At 36.4% G+C, this 20813-nt stretch overlaps 2 protein-coding genes across 2 annotated transcripts in view; one reads left to right on the top strand and one right to left on the bottom strand.

Moving 5' to 3' along the window:
* Positions 1-4866, bottom strand: part of LOC140143747 (adipocyte plasma membrane-associated protein-like) — a 28431-nt gene extending 23565 nt beyond the window's left edge. Inside the window, exons 1-5 of the mRNA XM_072165561.1 lie at positions 4688-4866; positions 3279-3445; positions 2187-2291; positions 1434-1549; positions 1032-1130 (exon numbers count right to left, since the gene is read on the bottom strand). Coding sequence (XP_072021662.1) covers positions 1032-1130; positions 1434-1549; positions 2187-2291; positions 3279-3433 — 475 coding nt within the window. The 5' untranslated portion in view covers positions 3434-3445; positions 4688-4866. The remainder of the gene's footprint in view (positions 1-1031; positions 1131-1433; positions 1550-2186; positions 2292-3278; positions 3446-4687) is intronic.
* A 435-nt stretch (positions 4867-5301) lies between these two features.
* Positions 5302-20560, top strand: LOC140143746 (lysosomal cobalamin transporter ABCD4-like). Its single transcript, XM_072165560.1, has 14 exons — positions 5302-5505; positions 8948-9080; positions 10231-10349; positions 10930-11057; positions 12186-12328; positions 12850-12966; positions 13338-13463; positions 13989-14134; positions 14516-14637; positions 15976-16067; positions 16972-17255; positions 18481-18683; positions 18933-19149; positions 20061-20560. Exons 2-14 carry the CDS (start codon positions 9004-9006, stop codon positions 20246-20248), a joined length of 1962 nt encoding a protein of 653 aa, XP_072021661.1. The 5' UTR covers positions 5302-5505; positions 8948-9003; the 3' UTR covers positions 20249-20560.
* The last annotated feature ends 253 nt before the right edge of the window (positions 20561-20813 follow it).

Here is a 20813-nt window from a genome sequence, read left to right on the forward strand (position 1 = left end):
TAAGTTTAAAAGCTAAATATAGGTCCAATTTTGGGATGAAATCAACTTCACCCTAATTCCTGTTGGGGCAAGGGTGTTTGGCTAGTTGGGCTTGGGTGGGTTTGTGTATATGGTTTGGGGGTGGGTTAGAGTTTGAGCAAGGGTAGGAAAAACAGTTAAAAACTTTTTTTTTTTTTTTTTTTTTTTTTTTTTTGAATAGTAAATAGTAAATAAAAAAAGAGGCGGCGGCCAAAAGGAGGCGGGGGGACGAGAAACTTGTATTTTATTTTACTTGGCCTTATAGAAAGTTAAAAAATAAGATTAACATTAATATGCAAATATATTTTTACTATATATCTACTAGGCAACAAAGTGCATAAATTTTATTAATGAACACCAACTTCCTATTGGAATTACACAGAGCTCCTCCTCTACCGGCTCCTCCTCTACCGGCTCCACCCCTGACTAATTTACCCAATTAAGCTGTTGTAATTAATTTATACATTTGTTCAACTTTATTTGTTATTATTTCATTAAATTAATAATTTATCTTCAAAATAAGACCAAAACCATTTCTTCATGATGAATTTTAGCAAAAATATAGGAATAAGAAGAGAAACATTTTTTGAAAATGTGACAGCTCCACCTTTTTTGGGTGCCCACCTCAAAAAACATGACCATTTGTATAATATGAAATGTTCATAGTGTGCCTGCAGTTTGAGGTTTGACCAGGTGTGTCCATGGTCAGATAGTGAATGTTATGTCCTCAGGGTAAGGGTTTTCATCCAATGTCCACTTTGATAGCAAGAATATGAAGGGGGGAGGGTGTGGTGGTGGGATTGAGGAGGGGTGTGTGGGTGTTTTAGTGTTGGTTTGTTTCTGATTATATGAACCAGTCATGTTTAATATATAATCACTTAAACATTCATCTCCATAGCAAAGAATGGTGAATAAATCTGCTGATTTGACCAGTGCTTTAAGTGTGTTTTTTGTAATACCCTTAAACACGAGTTATGCAATAATCATATTATGGTGAAGTAAATGAGTCTTACCACATGGCCTTACACCAAGTCTTGCTAGCCTCCTAATTTTGTGATCAGTTGTTGATATTCGTAGAATTTCTCCATTGTAGGTACCAGTATAAATATTGCCTGAAAATACAAACAATTGTCTCAAAATCAATATTTCAATATTCAGAATCAGAATTCACTTTTTAGGTTTACAAGTCAAGAAAAAATATGATCAATAGTAAAGATATTTTTTATACTTTGAATAATTATGTGAGGTTATACTAACAGGTTTGGAATTTTTTGTTCCAAAGTTCACATCAGCATTTGTTAAAGTAAATCAATGTTCAAAGAGCCTGATAATCAAGATCACAACATACTTTCTTGATTTATACCCGGGATTAATAGTTCTGAGATGTGCTAGGGAATTAGTAACTTTTGACTCACCTTTATAAAATGCCAGTGATTCTGGTCCCGATATCTTGCCCTCAAGTATCCTTTTGCCTTCTTGTAATTTAGTGTTTGGAGCTAATGGCCCTATAAATGTGGGTGGATCTTGGAGTCTTTAAAGATAGAATAAATCAATCAACAAATCAATCAGCACAGGAATTCATTAAAAATCCAACTAGAGAGCAGGACTGGTTGGTCTTAAAAGTCTTTAAATATGGGCCCGTTTCCTCCTTTTGAAAAGATCCCTTTCATACATGTATGCGAAAGTCTAAGATGAGTTGGAAATATTGCTTTAAGGTTGCTCTTGTGGCCCCCGTTGTGGCCCTAGTGAACTTTGACACTCAAAGACCCAACTAGCATTGGCATATGGTCACAATGCCCATCAGATGGGGTAAGTTAGCAAGTTTATGTTTCCAATGAAAAAATAGCCTATATCTGACAGGCAGACAAGTACCACTGTCTAACACTGAATTCACTTGACCAATCAAAGAAAATAGAAAGAATATTAGGAAAGAAGAAAAGAAATATAGATAATTTTAAATAAAGAAAACTGTGAACAAATCACTAAAGGACAGTAAAAGTCTTCAAATGGTACCAAAAATGTTATTCCTGTGGCATTGAACAGATTTATTCCTTATGACCATTTCTATGAACATACTAGTTTATGCAGGTTATTCATTAAAAAAAAACCCACTTTTTTATGATGCATAAAAGATTGAATCTTTGACATTTTGCTGCAACAATACTTACGTATAAGCTACTGCCTTTATTGGTGATTCTTTTAATATTGCATAGAGTATCAATCCTACGATTGCTAGCTGAATTAGTCTTTTTAGTGGTATAAGCACAGAGTCCCTATGGAGAAAAACAAAAACAAATGTATGTTCCTGTGAATGAATGACATGTGTATCTACATGTAGTTGTAAACATTGAACCTGGTGTGACTTGTTCAATGTTCGTGTGGCCTCACCTGAAGCGTTGAGCAGTATTGCTACAGATACAGATCATATGTAACTTGTTCAATGTTCATAAACTGTATAATTTGAATTTCCCTCCAAACACCAACATTTCCTGGGAATGAGCTTCCCAAATTCCCCACTTTTTTGAGCTATGCATATTAATAATTTGGTCATTTTTAGTGTCTTATAATACATATAGAGCAACTCAGATCCAACATAAAACTTAAGAAAGCAAACTAATCAAGGATATTTAAGCAGACTATTGACAGGACCACCGGGCACCAATTACAAAACCTTTGGGCACCAGTACTCTCCTGGTCTTAGAGACAACTTGTTATTTATGCATTTCATTATTTGCGGGTCAAGAGTGTTCTTGCTGGAGCCTGGGACATACAGACAAAAATCATACCTTGAACAGATCATCGTATCTATAGAACAGTTACATTTTCAATCAAAAAAGTAGATAAAATTCCTGAATGGAAGCCATGTTAACATTTAACTCATTAAACCCCAGTAGACTAAGATATTTAGTTATCAGCATCAGCATGTGGATCAACTTCCTGTTTCATTTTCATTTCACAGGAAATCCCAAAACAGAGAAGTCACACCCTGGGCTGTGAATCTCACAAAAATCACCCTGTTGGCTTGCAAATAAGGAAATGGATGTCTCCAGGAGAGATGCATGGTTGTTCAGTTATTTGTTATATATTTAGGTTTATTCATCATTTAAATTTATTAATTAAAATGGATCATCCAGGCTTCAGTGAGTTCAGTGAGTTAATAAATACATGTAATGTTTGTTGATATGGTTTTAATTCAGGAGATTGGTCTACTTTTGAGATTGAAAATAAAATTAGAATTGATTAGATATACATGTACTTACCATATAACATAATACAATTTCTTTTTCCTTGTCTTTGGAACTGAAGGTGTGGGACTTGCACCAACTGATTCAACCCTATCTGATTCCTCCTTTGGTTCCTTCTCGGACGACCCAACATTTCTTTGACGCAAGTCTTGACCATTTTTGTCTGCCATTCTTGTTGATATCTATTATTTGGTTAGAATGATAAATGAACAAACAAATTAAAATTAAAAATATAATACATTTCCTGATGCTGCTGTTGCCATTTACATTTTTGTCTGCCATTCTGGTTGATATCTATTATTTCAATATTTGGTGAGAATGAATAAATGAACAAACAAATTAAAATTAAAAATATACATTTCCTGATGCTGCTGTTGCCATTTACAACTGGAAATGCATTATGCTCTGAGCAAGTCATTTGAGCATCTGCGGAGGGGCCTTACACGATCACATAGCCATCTACACTGTAGCTAGACTTTCTCTGGCCCATCTATTGCGCTTTAATTTGCATGTTTTAAGCCTGGGCATAAAAGTATCTGTATTCTGTAGTACACTATTAAGTAATTTCTTAAAGAAAATACAACTTGTACAAAATAATGTAGTTGATAGATGCTAAAATTGCACTTTAACAAAATTTTAGACTGTTCAACATTGGCAAATCTTATTTAAAAGATACTGTTGACTCATGCCATCAAAATAACTTTCATCCAAATTTTAACATTAACAGAATAAAAACATCTGTTGCAAAAAGTGTCAATGATATCTGACCGAAAAACGATAGCAATGTACTCTAGCATCGGATGTGTAACTATAGTGTGCAAATTCGAAGCTAGAGTTCTTGAGTAACTCCGAGGTAAAACTGACAAATACTATATATTTCTCTAGTTCAATAATCAGACCCAAAACAAAATATTAATTTCTGACATGATCCTGTTCCTGAACTGTTTCCATATGAAATCTTGATGGCAAATAGGACAAAAGTAGCACATGGTCACGGTTCTACTTGACAGCTTTTTAATCCCTATTCATGTTACATGTACACAGTACATGAATCACGCTATTGTGGACCATCCTTCTGATACTTGAGTGTTTGGACAAGCGGAACGGTCTTTTGTCTACCTCTCTGTTTGTAAACAAACCAGGAGGTCGAAATCGCCCTCCTCGCCGAATACGAAAGTCAGCGTAATAGTACGGCACTAAATATTTCTCAATGCTTGAACTTTGGATTTCTTAAATGTACAGGACACGGCACCCCGTCTCCTGACGTGTACCGCCGCTGCAAGACTTCAGGTCCGTAGATGTCATTATGTATATAATAAAGACTGAAGTCTTGCTTGCAGGACTATGGTATATGATTTATGCACAAATCTATTCCACGTATGCAAATAAAGATCCGATTTTTGGAAAGTTAATTTTAAGCTTACCTAGCTTTACTAGTCTGTTCTTCGCTTTATCTTGAAATTTTGTCACTTAGTGCAGCATGCAGCTGAGGCTGAGCAGAGTTATAGCTTACAATTTTCCTGTCTTTACTGACCGTGTATTTCCGCTTTCAATGGAAATCCCAAGTCATCCCAAACCAGGATACAACTTGACCTATAAAAAGTTAAACCACACTCAGCAGTGTGTACAGGATCCTACCTGCTGACTTGGTTACTTCCGGGTTGGGTCGGGCCTAAAGTAAAATTGATTTTACAATTATAAAAGCTCTTTATTGGCAATATTTGAATACATTTCGATAAAACATAAAATTAAATAATGTGCGGGTCACAAAAAAGTTGAACAAAATTGTAAATAAAGTTTATTTTTGAGTTCAGGGAATTTTAAGTTATTGAATAGAAACAATTAAGCTTCTCTCATACTCAAATTACGTAGCTATTTTCTTCTTTTACCGAAACAAAACTTGTGACATAATATCTGAATCGTACAGCAATAAACGTTAAATTGAGTTTTCGCTTCATTGCTGAGCGCTGAGCGATTCGTGTTTGACCAATGAAAATAGGATACTTTCCCCAATACAACAAAAGCACGCTTTCTTATTGGCCAAAAGCAGTAACTCGTCGTTCAGCGATTTAGTATCAAATAATTTTTATGCACGTGTATCATTCCTATACCTCGATATCTCGATGAGTAAATAAAATCATGTATTTATAGTTCATGAGTTCAGATTCATTCACATCCAGGTAAATGCATTGTCGCAGCAATGATCTTTGCACCTTACTGATATGAAATAGCTGATGTAATTGTAAGTACAACACAGCTGTGTCGTGACCATGCATGTAAGTGTAAGCTTACATAAGGCTAAGTAAAAAATAAAACATGTTTCACGTCCGGGTTTTTGAAAAAAAGGAGGAAGAGGGGCTTTTATTTTCTATTTTTATCGCAAAATTGGTGTAAATACCCATACTTAGAGCTGTTTTAGCGCATAATCCGTACATACAATAATGCCTGGAAAAAGGAGGAGGCCCTTTTTATTTGTTGTTCTGAGAGTTACACCCCTCAAATGATCACAAAACCTTCCTAAAATGTTTCTTGTATCTTAACAAGGCTATAGAAAGCATCCCAACTTCCTAGAAATATTTTTTAAAAAGTTATAACTGAATTATAAAAAATAAAAATTTATTTGAGAAAACCTCAAAAAAGGAAGCGGGAGGGGACGTGAAACATGTTTATTTTTTTATTTGGCCTAATTAATTTTACTGGATGTGCACTGCATTACAATAAATAATTATGAGCCCGGGGGGGGGGGTAAAAGTTAAGGGGGGCTCGGGGTAAGCAAGTTTTGGCGAGCCGAGAGGGGGGGGAAGCGATATAACGACCAAATGATAAATGACGATTATCATGGAAGACTGAGTTCCGCAGTCTAATTTTTGGACTGGGGCACCTTAAAATAAAACACTCTAGGTATGAAAGGCAAACCTTAGTTAACACATTTGCTAGTCAGCCAAATTGGCCCAAACCGGGGTCCAAACACGATATATATTTTACATAGAAAATAAAAAGAACAGATTTTTCAAAGACAAGGAAACCTACATAAATATGTTGTCTAAACTTCACTTGACCTAAATATATGATTTATTTTTGTGGTGAGATAATCGTACCTGGAATTTTAGGGGATTTTGATAGCAGTTCCACATAAGCTGCTCCAGAGACTATGCTGTTTTGTTTTTTAAAGGAGTATTTCGTGATCCTAGCATCCTCTTTTTATGACATTTTTCAGTACATATCCACGAAAAAAGCATATTCCCAAAATTTCAGTTGATTCCGATTTTGCGTTTGCGAGTTATGCATGATTATGTGTATTACACTGCTCCATAGACAATACGTTGTAATTTCGTTCTGGTGCACCAGAACGAAATTCAAATTTCATGATATCTTTGCTAAACGAATTAATCTGCAAGAAATATTTTGTACATAAACATTATGTAGCCAGAGGTTTCCAGTGATATAAAAATCTCAACTTTTTTTGAGAAAAGTGGGGGGATGAGGCTGTGGATCACGAAATGCCCTTTTAATTGATGCATTAAAAGTTGGCTGAATATTTTTGATGAAAGTCAATCTTTGACAAGATGTAACTTTGCTACTAAAACTTAAAAAGTGCTATTTCAAAATGGTTTTCAGTTTGGGCTTACTCAGGGCTTTAATTTGAATTAAAATGATGTGGTTCAATGGCAAATTTGAAATCACCTTTCATACCAGGCTTTCATACCTATAAAAAGGCTTAGGAAAACCCTGGGGGGTCACTCTCACACAAAAGTGCCTCCCACCCGCGTCCGAACACCTCTGAAATGCACCCTTAATGGCGAATTTTCACATAACCAAATTGCACCCCTTAATGGCGAAACACATGCAAAATCCTACCCTAAAATAAATGGCGTAGTACATGTATGTGCAAAAACCATACCCTAAATGGCGTCAACTTGGAAATATCTATATATAATATTGATACCCTAAGTGGCGTAAACAGGGAAATGAGCTAATTTGATACCCAAGGTGTCTTTTTGATGTTGCAGACATATAGATACTGAAGAAAACATGCACAAAAGTAACAAGAATCAATTAAAAAGTGGTGATTTTTATCAAATTAGTGCAAACTCACTCAAACAATAATATTACTAACCTTAAACGTCTAAGGCTTTGGCTGAAAAAGGACCCCTAAATGGCGATGCCTTCTGAAAAAGTACCCCTTTTTCAAAAAGACGTCGACGCCGCTGTGTGGTGAAAAACGTACCCTTTTAGACGTTTTTCTTGGACACGGGTGCGTAGCAAGTCCAGTAGTGAGTGACCCCCCCCCCGAGGAAAACAGTACGGAAAAGCTTTAATATATGCATATTTTATGTGTGAAGGAGGGGCAAAGATTTTTGGCGGCCCGAGAGAGGGGGGCCAAGCGATTTTTGGCATGCCGATTAGGAGGGGAGGGCAAGCAATTTGTGGCGGGCCATTCAAAAATTTTACCCGGGATGGGGGGGCTCATAATCATTGCACAGCCCCTAAACTGTAATGTAACGCAAATTAAAATTTGTCATCAAACCACATCATTGTATAAATTATAGGCCTATATCAAATTAAAGCCCTCGAGTAAAGAAAGCCAAAACTGAAAACCGTTCTGTCGCAGGCTCGCAGCACTTTCCGTAGCAAAGTTGCATCTTGTCAAAGATTGACTTTCATCAAAAATGTTCAGCCAACAGTTCATCGTTAATAATGCATCAAAATTGCAAACAGCATAGTCTCATGACAGTACAGCTTTTCACTTCTCTTTGCGGCATTATGGAACAGCCAAATCTTGTCGGGGGAGGGGGCGAGATGGGACAGCCAAATCTTGGCAAAAGCAACCAATGGGAAGAAGCAATATATCGCAAGTGACGTCATGCCGACCGACAAAATATGGAATTGCTATCAAAATCCCTCTAAAATTCCATGTGCGATTCTTTCATCACAAAAATAAATGATATATTTGGGTCAAGTTAGGTGTACATGTACACAACAAATAGGGTCAGGCTACATATTATGTAGGTTTCCTTGACCTATATTTTCTATTAATTTTCTATGCAAAATATGTATTCTGTTGGTCGGAGTTGTTGAATTTGACATGCTCACTCCCCATTAACTGGTGTGAAACTTTTCCTGTGGTGTCTTTGGAGTTGTCCTGAATTTTCCAAATTTATAATGTTTTGGATTTCATAGTGTTAACTTTTCTTCAAGTACATTTGCAGCACATTATTGTTGATAATATATATCAGAAAAACAACTCCAAACAATAAGTAATTTAACTAACTTAGAGAAATTTTGTTGACTTTGTCATTCATTTCAAAGGTAATCTTTCACTCCAAGGAAATGACAGCCAAATTGACTAAGCTATTGACAAGTTTTCACTAAATTATTGCTTTAAATATAGAGTGCAGGCCTGCAGGGTGTCCAAATCCCAGGGACCAAAGCAGAAGTGTGAAAAGGGCAACTTCTTAAATGCAGAAGTTATCAAATTTTGCAAAATGAAGGCCCATTTGAAGCCATTTGGTGGACGATTTTGACACTATTAATTGTGTAAACTATTACTAGTTAGGAAATGTGTGAAAATGAAGGCCCAATTAATTATATACTAACTCATTTGTACCACATTAATCCTAGTGGCACTTCTGGTTTGTTTTATCAACTCACTTGTTTACAAAATATGTCTTATTTACATGCAGGTAATTAAATCATCTGTTTTGGGAAGCACTACAAATACATTTACACCAAATTTGAGATGGAATCTGAATCTGAGCTCCAATCACCGCCAGAAGTCAACATTAAATCTAGAAAGGATTCACAAGATGCTAAGAAGTAAGTTAATGTAGAACAGTGAAGAAGGCAACAATTTATGCACCCCTGCAGTGAGTGCATTGTATACAGGGAATTTTTTCACAGATTAAAGAAAAATCTCGATCCACAATTTTGCATCAGGTTCATTATATTAACTTTAATGTGTATTTTGTATAACAGCAATGCAATCATGGGTACAGATTAACTTTGTCAACATTGAAATGTCAACATGTCCCTGCAAATTTGGCATCATTATTCAGCCATTCATGCCTAATAATTATTATTAGTTAAAAACAATCTTCTAAAAACGAAAGAAAGTTGCACAAACCATTTGAATAGTTTTACAAAAACAAAAGTTGACTCATGCCTAAGGCTAGTGAGGAGATGCCAGAAGCAGCAAGTCACTTTTGCCAGGAAGAGAGTGGCATCACTAACACCACAAGCCTAACAATGCAATGCAATGCAATAGAGGTTATCCATGTTTACTCATGTGTGACTTCTAACAAAAGGCGCTGCTTCCCATAGTACATGTATTCCTCTTTCAAACCAATTCATTGCACTGCCTCGGAGTACTTGCATGACTTTGGTGGGCTATTTTGAAACGTCATGGTTGCACATGCAGGTACTTCTTTTGAAAAACCTAAACAAGGTATAGCAGTAGCTGATAGGATATGCAGCTTATAGAACACGGGCAACACGGATAACCTCTATGCAATGCGATACAATGCAATATATTAACAACAACATATTGTACAAGAAACATACATTTTCAAAAATGCATAAAACATGCATGTAAAAATATCACAAAATGGATGTTATGTAAGATAGTGATTTTCAATACTACTGTCAATGAAATGACATAACATAACAACACATATTTATATGCGCCTTTGCCTAAGGATTCAAGGCACAAAAGTATTAAAAAAAACAAAAAAACAAACAGAAAGCAGTGGCAGCAACAATTTAGGAAATAAGTGAGGTTTGATCAGTGACTTAAATGAGTCCAGGCTGATGGCATTCTTGATTGTAGATGGTAAGCCTGCCATTCCAGAACTTTAGAGCAGCCACTGAAAAGGCTCTATCCCCAGCATATCTCCTGGTGTGAGGAATGGTAAGATTAACACTCTCACTGGACCTAATACATTTTTGTTCAATTCAATATTTGTTTCAGATACCGATGTGATTTCTTATTTTTGAAGAGGTTTCGTCGCATTCTAGGATTATGTTTCCCAGGATGCTTCTCTCCTCACACAGCACTATTTTTACTTTTGCTTATTGTTGCTGTTGGTGGTAAGTAACACATAAAATTTTGATATAAATGTGTTATATAGCTCGGCAAACTATGTAGAATTTCAACATTGGAAGGCCTAATATAGTACTACTACTATATGTACTTGCTCCCTGCAAATCCAGGCAACATCATCAGAAAACTTGGAAAATATGCCAGTAAACATGCTGCAAACCAAGAGAATAAGAGTTTTTGTTCAATCAAGTTGGAATTCCTGGGAAAATTGCTAATATAATGTACCATGTACAAAGCTATGTCAAATACATATGTAGTACTATACTAGGAATTTCAATTGAATGAACACAGCTGTACAACAGCGTGAAGAACGTCCACATGTCCACTTACAACTAGATCATGCCAACTCACTTGTGATTGGTTAGTATTGTATCCAAGGTCATGCGTTCGAGTTGTAGTTTGAAATACGCGATATATGATCATGGATGGGTCAAATACAGCTGTTGAAAGCTGTGTTCATTCAGTTGAATTCCCAGTATAGTTTACTGCTTCATTAGGAATCAACATGTGTGAGACACTTTGTATTCTCTTCGAAGTTTTAACCTTATTAAGTTTGTTTGATTCCAGAACAAATAGCCGTTTACTATGTTGGGCTCATACCCAGTGAGTTCTACTCAGTCCTACCAGTCAAAAATTTTGATGGTTTTATGGAAGTCCTCTGGCAGTCACTCCTCTATATAATTCTTATAGCTGTGGTAAGTTCATAAGGTGCATTTGGTGATCTATGTAAGGGCTTGCTTTTATAGGAAATCCAAATCAGCTATTTCATCAAACCATATTATTGTCAGTTAAACATTTCATGTTTCAAATGTAATTATGCTGTGGTACCATATTCCTAATTGGGGAATAAAATCATGCTTTTGTAGCAATGATGTTTCTGTTTTTAGCCAGAAAATCATTCATGCATTATGGTAGATGTACTTTCACACCAGCCTGATAGCCAGTTGCTGCTCTATAAAGTTGCTGCTAAAACTTCAAAATTATACATGTATGCCTGGCTGACTGGTAGAAATTTATATACCATTTGGCAGAATAATTCTGGTATACCCTGCACACAAGTATAACCCTAACCCAAACCCTAATCTTAACCCTAACTTTAAAAATAGGGATGCGCAGGGTAAACTAGAATTGTATTGAAAACACAGGGTATGCAGGGTAAACCAGAATTGTATTGAAAACACAGGGTGGGCAGGGTAAACCAGAATTGTATTGAAAACACAGGGTGTGCAGGGTAAACCAGAATTGTATTGAAAACACAGGGTGTGCAGGGTAAATTAGAATTGTATTGAAAACACAGGGTGTGCAGGGTAAACCAGAATTGTACCCATTTGGCTTCTTGAAGAGAGTGACGTCAATACTTTGTCAGAGTTACAGTTACAGATGTACCACCTTTGATCGTGTGTATAAAAAAAACCATGCCAGTTCTTTGAGTCAATGCGCATGATTGAATTCTACACACACCAGAGCATGCACTGACATCACCTTCTCTCTATAGTTCTTCTTCTTTATAATACTGCACAACATCCCATTTTGGAACTAAGTGATTTGTTCAAGAAGACTCCAGCATGTCAGGTAGCTAAAAGTTCCTGTCGTTGGTAGCTTTTATTGGTTACCTACCTGACTGGGAAGTGCCAACAATGCATAAGGTACATCCCAGATCATATTTCCGACTTCCGACTGATTTTGCTTGATCACATCACATATGATGTACTCACCAGGTTCTTCATACATCATTGGAGCATGATGCAGCCATTGTACATGTGCACATTCTTGTACTGACTCAAAAATGTTTCAGTTCAATCACAATATTTTCCATCTTTCAGAATAAAAGTGCTCGTCAATATATCAGCAGCCTTCTATACATAAGATGGCGTGAGGCCCTTACTGCTTACATTCACAAGTATTACTTCAGAAATTTTACCTACTATCAGCTAAATGTGCTGAGGGTGGACAGTATTGACAATCCGTAAGTAGTAGTTTTCCTTGTTGCAGAGATTTTGGTGTTCTCTCCAATCTTGCTGTGGGTCATACTTAGTTTCTAGGGGATACCCCCTGATACTTTGAACATTTTCTCAACCTAAGAAACTTTTGACACATCACACCTTAAGTAACTTATCACCTGGACCCTTTGATGATGGATTCATTACACTTTTGATGTGTAACAACTAACAATCATAATTTTCCTCCTGAAAATTCAATCAGTCATAATTTAAATGCATTTGAGTTGCTATTCTTCAATGATGCACTGTACAAGTGTGAAATCCACCCTCAATGACCTATAGATATTGCCCAGTTAACTCATTAGCTCAGCTGATACATCATGGAACCGGGAAAGTGAAGGTCTTCGGTTCAAATCTGTGTGCAGCTAATAGTATTTTTACTCAATGCATTTATATTGTATGCTAAAAGAATATTAATTTGTATATATTATTACTTACCCACATGTGTAAGCCACCGACTTGTAATATTTTCTTTTGTTGTTTTCAGAGACCAAAGAATAACACAGGATGTAGAGAGACTATGCAATCAATTCAGCCAGATTATATCACTCTTTCTTATCTCACCATTCACTGTGGCCTTCTATACATACAACTGTTATGTCAAGTAAGTTATGTTCAGTATGAAAATTCTGATTTATGCATTTTTGGAATGGAATGCTTATAAAATGTACAAATAGCAAATGTGTTAAACCCCATTAAAATATGGTTATAAGGGTACCAGATCAAGTGAAAAGATCTGGAAGGGTATTCTTAAAAAGGGGTCATTTACCTATTTTTAGTACTGTGAGAGGTAATTTTCAGCATTTCTTTTAAACATGCCACTTGAGCCAAAGATTTAATTTTATGAGGATCATGGCAGGTATTTAAAAAACTCCTTCCACCTTACCGCCAGGTATGACTCATGTAAATGAAACCTTTTAGAACAGTCACCTTTCTATTTGAGTTACAATATATTTGATTTTATTCATGTTACAGCTCTGGATGGATAGGCCCAGTCAGCATCTACTTGTTCTTCATAATTGGGACAGTCATTAACAAGTTTGTTATGTCACCTGTTGTTAATCTCACCTTCTGTCAACAACGAAAAGAAGGAGCATTCAGGTAAGTCACGGCATTGTTTATTAAATACCATTTAATTGGCTCTTCTGAATGTTACCAGCAGTTATGTGTATATTTGCATGTACACATTGTAACGTTGTGATGCTGCTCTGTTTTATCAAACTGTTAAATATGTACAACAACACCTAAAATACAGTAGTACATTTTGCTATTATACATAGAATTACAGGTAAATTAAGTAATTCTTGGCCAAACTTGAACATACCTGTTGAGTCCAAGTAGTACTAAGCATATATATGCAATTTGAGGCACATGCATGCTTTTTTCTGTACCATGCTATGTGAGCACATGTTTATTGCGGAGCTACTAGCATTCTGAGTGGTTGAACTTGGCCAAGAATTACCTAATTTACCTGAAGTACATTTGATATGATTTTAATTTTTTTTTTATGCCTAAGTTCATTTTAATTGATTTTGCAGTTCTTACATTGAAGCAAAGACACATTAACTAGGTTAACCAACTTAGTAAAAAGGCATTCAGTAGACTAAACTATATCTATACTTGCAGATTCAAACACATGCAGATTAGGTCCAATGCTGAGTCTGCTGCATTTTATGTGGCTGGTGATGTAGAGAGAGCTAAGACCAACCATACACTGTTTACCTTGCTTGATACACAACTCAATGTAGCCAACTGGGAATTCTGGCTTCACAGTAAGTTTGAAAATCATTATGTTTATAAAGGATGCTATCATGTTTTATAATTACTTCATACCCAAATTGCCTTGAGTTCAGCTGACAGATTTGACACTTGACATGCTACTTGCTAGCAACTTCTGATATACATATATTGGATAGTCACTGCTTAGATAAGGCAATTGCTCATAAAAAAAACTGTGTAGGTAGGACTGCTTAGTATGGTATGGCTATTATGTACCATAACTCATTAACAACATCGAAATAGATGCAAAACTTTTGATCCACAGATTGCCTGTTTATGCTATCCAGTTTATATATTTCCATGTAAAGATTTTGTGAAGCTATATTGCAACAATAACCTAAATAATTCATTATCATTTTACCTATTATGAACAGTTGCAGTAAACATGTTTGACTACCTGGGTAGTATTTTGAGCTATGTAGTCATTGCTGTGCCAATATTTGCTGGTGCCTATGATAATTTAACTTCAGATGAACTCTACAGCCTCATAAGCCAGGTAGGTAACTAAGATTGAAAGCTAACTCTTCTTAGTTCTGTATCTGATTTATACCACTTCAGAAATATGTATAACTACCACATGGTCATGATTGTAGCGCTGTTAGCCTATTCTGCAAAATGGGCTTATTAACAGTTGTTTATGTTGATATCAACCAACTTGGTATTGAATCTTGAAAAAGTGAAAAGGTTTTTTCCTGCAAAATGGACATACGTAAAATCCCTGGTAACTGGATTATGCACCTTTTGGAATGATAGTAAATGTGGGCAAATGAGTTTGAGGTTAAGGTCTTTGCCTCTAGTGCAGGAGGTCCATGGTTCGATCCCTGACAGGGGAACAATTTTTATTAAATTATTGGCTCTTTCCATTAGTGTATTTGAATTGTGGGGCAGATACAGTGGATTACAAGATCTCACTGCCAGTTCCAATCAAGGTAATGCCTGGCTGTTTATACACTCCACTGTGGTCTGTGAGACATCATGAGAGAGCAATGTTTCAATGCCGAAAGATCTATCCAGGTTAAATAAGATGTTAATAATGTGATAGACCTTGTGTGTTGATCAGTTTGATTATAGTTCAGAGCAAAGAAATGTGATCCTGACTGATCCAGTTGAAATAGTGATAATCAGATTACATGTAACACTTGAGCTGAGAAAGCTGAGAAAAATGTGAATTTTCTTCTTCATTGAATATCTTCAAATTCAAATATACCTTTACAAATATACTGGTAATTTTTGGCTATCGAACTTTGCCTACTTCTTATGCCTACATTTGCTGTTTTTGTCCCCCTGCGTACTGTTTAGTCTGCATTTTATTTGTTTCCCCACATCAAGTTGGTGTACCTTGCGTTTTTTCTTTCCTTTTGTTGGTGTTTTTTTTGTCTGTTTGGTGTTGTTTGACTGCTATGTACACAGTGATTTTCATCACTTCCAGTGTACTGTTTTCCTGACACTTTTGTGGGCTCTGATATTGGCCATTTTGGGCCATCAAACTTTGCCTGTTTTTGTGCCTACTCTGGATGTTTGGTTTAGCGTGTCTGTTTATATGCACAGTGATTTTCATCACTTGTTCTAGTGCAGTTTTGTATTACCATTGAACCTTGTTGTTTTTGCAGGTTCAGCACTTCTGTGGGCTTTGGAACTGGTAATTTTTGGCTATCGAACTTTGCCTACTTATGCCTACATTTGCTGTTTTTGTCCCCCTGCGTACTGTCTAGTCTGCATTTTATTTGTTTCCCCACAACAAGTTGGTGTACCTTGCGTTTTTTCTTTCCTATACCTTTACTATCAATTAGTTGTTGCAGGCAAAATGAATTTTATATTTACATTTTCTTTACAGAATTCTTTTGTCAGCATGTACTTGATCTTCTGCTTTTCTCAACTCATTGATTTATCCAATCAAATATCAGACATAGCTGCATACTCACACAGGTAAGAAAGTTTGTTTTTTTTATACAAAACTAAACATAGCAATGAAATTTCTCACCTGGGGAAGAAACAATTACATGTCTTGTAGACATAATTGTTTTCATCAAAAATCATTTTTAATTATGCTGATGTAGCCATAGTTTTTTCGCTAGTGTTTTTAATTCAAAACAGCAAACAAGCTTTAAATATGTTTTATAATGCCTGAAGTGCCATCTCTCTTTTGCAGTGCACCTCTGCTACACTCAGTTTTCATTACGAAGGTTGAAGGATACATATTTATGCTAGTTTGACCTAAATTGTCACATGCTATGAAATGCAGAGAATAAACATGCCTACTATACGGTATAAATATCTTGTGGTGCAAGTGATGATGAATAACATCACACATGTGTATTTTACTTTTAAGCTGAATTTATACTCGATCACTTTTGCAGAAAAGCGATTCTCACGCATGCTCAGTGTTTACTTCCATTTTCAGAGCGTCACGCCTATCAATCGATACACGGCGCAGAGGCAAAAACGATGTCGCTTTTGCAACTTGAAGAAATCTCAACTGTCGAGCGATATCGCTTGACACATGAATGCATCAACCAATCATTTTCTATCAACTGGATCTATTATTTTGCTAATTAATATACATTTCTCGATCATCAACTTTCGATGATGAATTAATTGAAAGCAGTAACTATTGACAGCAATGGGTGTTCTAAAAATGTATTTTGTGGCATTTAGAATATTTTAATTGTCGTCTGCAATCACTATCGCTGTGAATAGTATAAATGCAAAAGTGCAAACGATGCATCGCAAAATTTGGCGATTGCCCGTCGCTTTTCAAAAGCAGTGCATCGCAATCGCTCAACGATCGAGTATAAATTCAGTTTTATTTCACATTCTTAAATCCTCACAGAATTGGTGAGCTGATTGAGAGCCTCAAGTCCCTCCCTGTTAATGACTATTACCCTGACAAAGATGACAATGAGAAGATTGACCCTGATGACAGTAAGCTGGTTGCTATCAGGGATACGCAGAAGTTGGTGGAAGAAGAGGCTGATATTTCATCAAGGATGTCGCCCAGGGGTGACATAAATGGTGTGGATAGTCAAAGTATTGCAAGTGGGGAGAGTTTGATGGCATTCCAGTTAGACCAAGTTGCAATATGTCCTCCAGATAAGGAAGAAGTGCTAGTCAAAGGTTGGTCATTATGGTATTGTTCTTAATTCCTCCTTGAGGTGTACCCTTTTGCAGTGTGTTTACAGCAAGAGATTGGTGGTGCTCCTTGAAATACAAGAATAGTGAGGGACTCTTTATGTTCTTATTAAACTAGCCAACATGTTTTTGATCCTGTGGTATGTTCTCTGAATAATGAAGACAAGCTAGTCAATAGTTGGCTGGTGCACAGTGACATCGCCCCGATATCTTCATAGTAGAAATCGCCATGGTAGGTTGAATCCACAGCCACCTATGACCATTTTATTCGGAACTTATGAGATGCATATTATTAGCGAAGTGACTTGACTAAGGCTACTGTATAGACGGGTAATTGATTTCTCGCTCTGTGAGCAAGCTTGTATACGACATTGCGGTCAATGGTTATACTCTCTCCACTTGAGTGAGTGCCGCTATAGCCTGCTGCGCGCTGTAGTCCATATAGGACCAACGCATATAAAATTGAGAGTTTTGGTCAAATTTTGACTTCAAAGCGCATGGCCAATTTGGCAATTTTCAAAGCGCACGCTAACGACTATAATATATGTTCAACACGTATTTTCAAGTGTATGAGACCACATCTGGTTTCTTGAGAAAAATTCATTTACGGGAGATATTCATCATTTTGTAACCCAGTATCCGAAGATTTTCGTCTGATATCAAAATCGTGCATAGCAATTCACGTGTATGGATCCCGTGTATTCATTTTAATGTCTCTGCTGCACCAAATAATTATTAGCCAGGCGATGTTGGTGTGTGGTGTGTCACTGATTTTTATGTTATTGTTACTAGAGATAAATAGTTGGTCTTGAGGACTGACAGAATGACTGATCAAAGTTTTTCATCATTTTAACTCTTTTCATGATGCCATTGTATGTATTTCTGTGTTCACTTCAACATTTTAATCATCAATTTTGAATACTTGCATGTGTGTAAGTAGAGGCAAAGAAAAGAGATGGAGAGCAGCCCCTTAGCTAGCCACCCGTCTGGCCGTCATTTTTAGACAGGTGTTTGTTCCTGGGCTGTAGAGGTCTGGTAAATGTTTTAAAGGTCAAATTAGGACAGGCATTTTTATTCAAATGACGGGCAAACCTCAATTTCTAGCTAAGAACATGATGGAGGGGAAAGGAAAATGGCAACTTGCATTACCACAGTGTGCTATGCCCACATTCTAAAATTAAAGTTGATTATATGTTGTATTTCTCCTCAGATTTGAATTTAGAAATCACTTCCAGTCGGAACCTGATGATCACTGGTGCAACAGGCAGCGGGAAGACTTCCATTTTACGTGTGTTGCATGGCATGTGGCCAACAGCAGCTGGAAGTGTGGACAGATACCCAACAGTACAACCCAGAGATGTCATGTTTTTACCCCAGAAGCCATTCTTATCGGATGGGACATTAAGAGAACAGGTAAAATTTGCATTAACAACAGTGAAATTTTTTACTCCAAAGTGCACAATAGCTTATGATTGTCAATAGTAGTTGACTTCTAATTACATATCCATGTACTCACATTTTGATGTGTCGAAACCTACTGCCGGATTTCTTGGTCATGAGTGCTGACTTGATCTAGAAGCACTGGTGGCACTTGTTGTGTATGCCATCCCCATAGCAGTACCCCTAATTTGCTCAATATTGGTATTGTTGTGTATTTCACAGATAATGTACCCAGCCAAGGTATCCAGTACTTCTAAACCCATTGATGATGATGACAAACTTCTAGATATTCTGGCTAGAGTAGGTCTGTTAAAGCTGTATAATCGCATTGGTGGCTTTGATGTACCAGTGGAATGGAACTGGTCAGATGTAATGACTCCAGGAGAGATGCAATGCCTGTCTTTTGCCAGATTGTTCTATGCTAGACCAAAGTTTGCCAGTAAGTAAATACAGTGTATAAGCACTTAAATATGGGTAGACCATGAACCTATCATTGCGGAGCAATAAGTAGCAAATATTAAATATGATGCACTTTTATTAGTGGCTTCAACATATATTATCAGTGACCATGGATTCCTTATCCTCTTCTTATTTTTACACCATGCTAGATACAAATCTTGTCTTTTGTCAAATTACTCTACACATACCTAACTATTTAAGTATGTCTAAAATGTATACATGTGCTTGAATATTGTTGGATCAATTATAATATTTTTCACCCTGACATGACAGTGACATCAACACATTGAGGCAGGTGTTTCGCGCGTGCATCTATGCGGCGTCTTGCGCATGTATGTACTTATGCCAGCACTTTCAGCGTCCGCTAGCTATCTGAAGCTGCACCCAATAAAATGTCACTGCCACTTCAGGGTGAAAAATGGTATCGACCATTTTTGCATTCCCCTAATGCATAGTGATATTGTAAGTGTATGATGTGATCAGGCTGTGTTGAGGGAGAGCTGTCACTGCCCTGCGTAATATACAGTACACCATCAAGTCATGGTGCTGTTCAACTTTGTGTATCATTGTTTGTTGCAACAAGATAAAGCAATGGTGATGAGTCTGCTACATACATAACTTTGGGTAGGAACATCATTCTGACAAAACTGATAATTTGCCTGACAAATCTGAAATTTGCTTGTCAAATGTTAAATTAATAGGGGAAACATATTTGAGATGATTGGAAGATAAATCTGTATGAAAGTACAATATTTTTTATTTTTGTATTGTAACCTTTATGCTAGTATGAAAATTGTTTGATAAGATGTTTTACTTCATTGTTAGAGATGATGCATGCTTATTTCACATTTTCTTGTACTACTTAAATATAAATGTTGTGTTTCTTTCCAGTACTTGATGAAGCTACAAGTGCCTTAACAATAACCCATGAAGATGCTATGTATAGACACTGTTCAAATCTGAACATGACAATTGTAAGTGTCGGCCACCGTGAAACACTGCGGAAATTCCATGACTGCGTACTGCACCTAGACGGCAAAGGCGGTTGGACAATGAGGTCTCTCAATTCACACAACTAGCCTCTTGCACAGACTGCACAGATATTCATTCTATCCCATTTCATTGTATCAAGATTGAAACTATCAAGATGTTGAAAACTTACTGTTTGTAGCCTGAATTTTGTACAAATGTGATGTAACCAAAGAGATTATCCACCCAAAGAGTACCGACTCAGAATCTGCCCCGCATGTAATGCAATGGTAAATCCGCCATTTTGATTTGTCGCTCATGGAGGGCAAATAGCGTACCTTTGGTAAAGTAAGATGTTACTACAAGAGTCACAAACATCCTTTTCTGTGAAGTGCACAAAAATGCACAAATATTTTGCTTGCAAGGCTCAATTATTATACAGAAATAATTCTTAAATTCTTAATCAGAAATAATTCTTAATCAGAAAAATTCTTCTTTTTGGTAAGTGATCAATGTATGCTGCTTTTATTTAATCTTAAAGTGAAACTGCAGTTTATTTAATATTATACAGGTTTTTGTTTTGATTTTCTTTAAGTGAGTATTTGGAGTAGTACTTCAATATAAGGCGATGGACAGCATGGTATGTAAATATGCATCAATATTTACCCAGGATTT

This window comes from Amphiura filiformis, unplaced genomic scaffold, assembly GCF_039555335.1.
Source record: "Amphiura filiformis unplaced genomic scaffold, Afil_fr2py scaffold_26, whole genome shotgun sequence".
NCBI lineage: Eukaryota > Metazoa > Echinodermata > Ophiuroidea > Amphilepidida > Amphiuridae > Amphiura > Amphiura filiformis.

Excerpts from the sequence above, each read along its gene's own strand:
- LOC140143746 (XM_072165560.1), top strand. The coding sequence starts at position 9,004 with ATGGAATCTGAATCTGAGCTCCAATCACCGCCAGAAGTCAACATTAAA. Across the intron at positions 13,464-13,988 it reads CGAAAAGAAGGAGCATTCAG|ATTCAAACACATGCAGATTA; the intron begins GTAAGTCACGGC and ends CTATACTTGCAG. Across the intron at positions 17,256-18,480 it reads GGAAGAAGTGCTAGTCAAAG|ATTTGAATTTAGAAATCACT; the intron begins GTTGGTCATTAT and ends ATTTCTCCTCAG.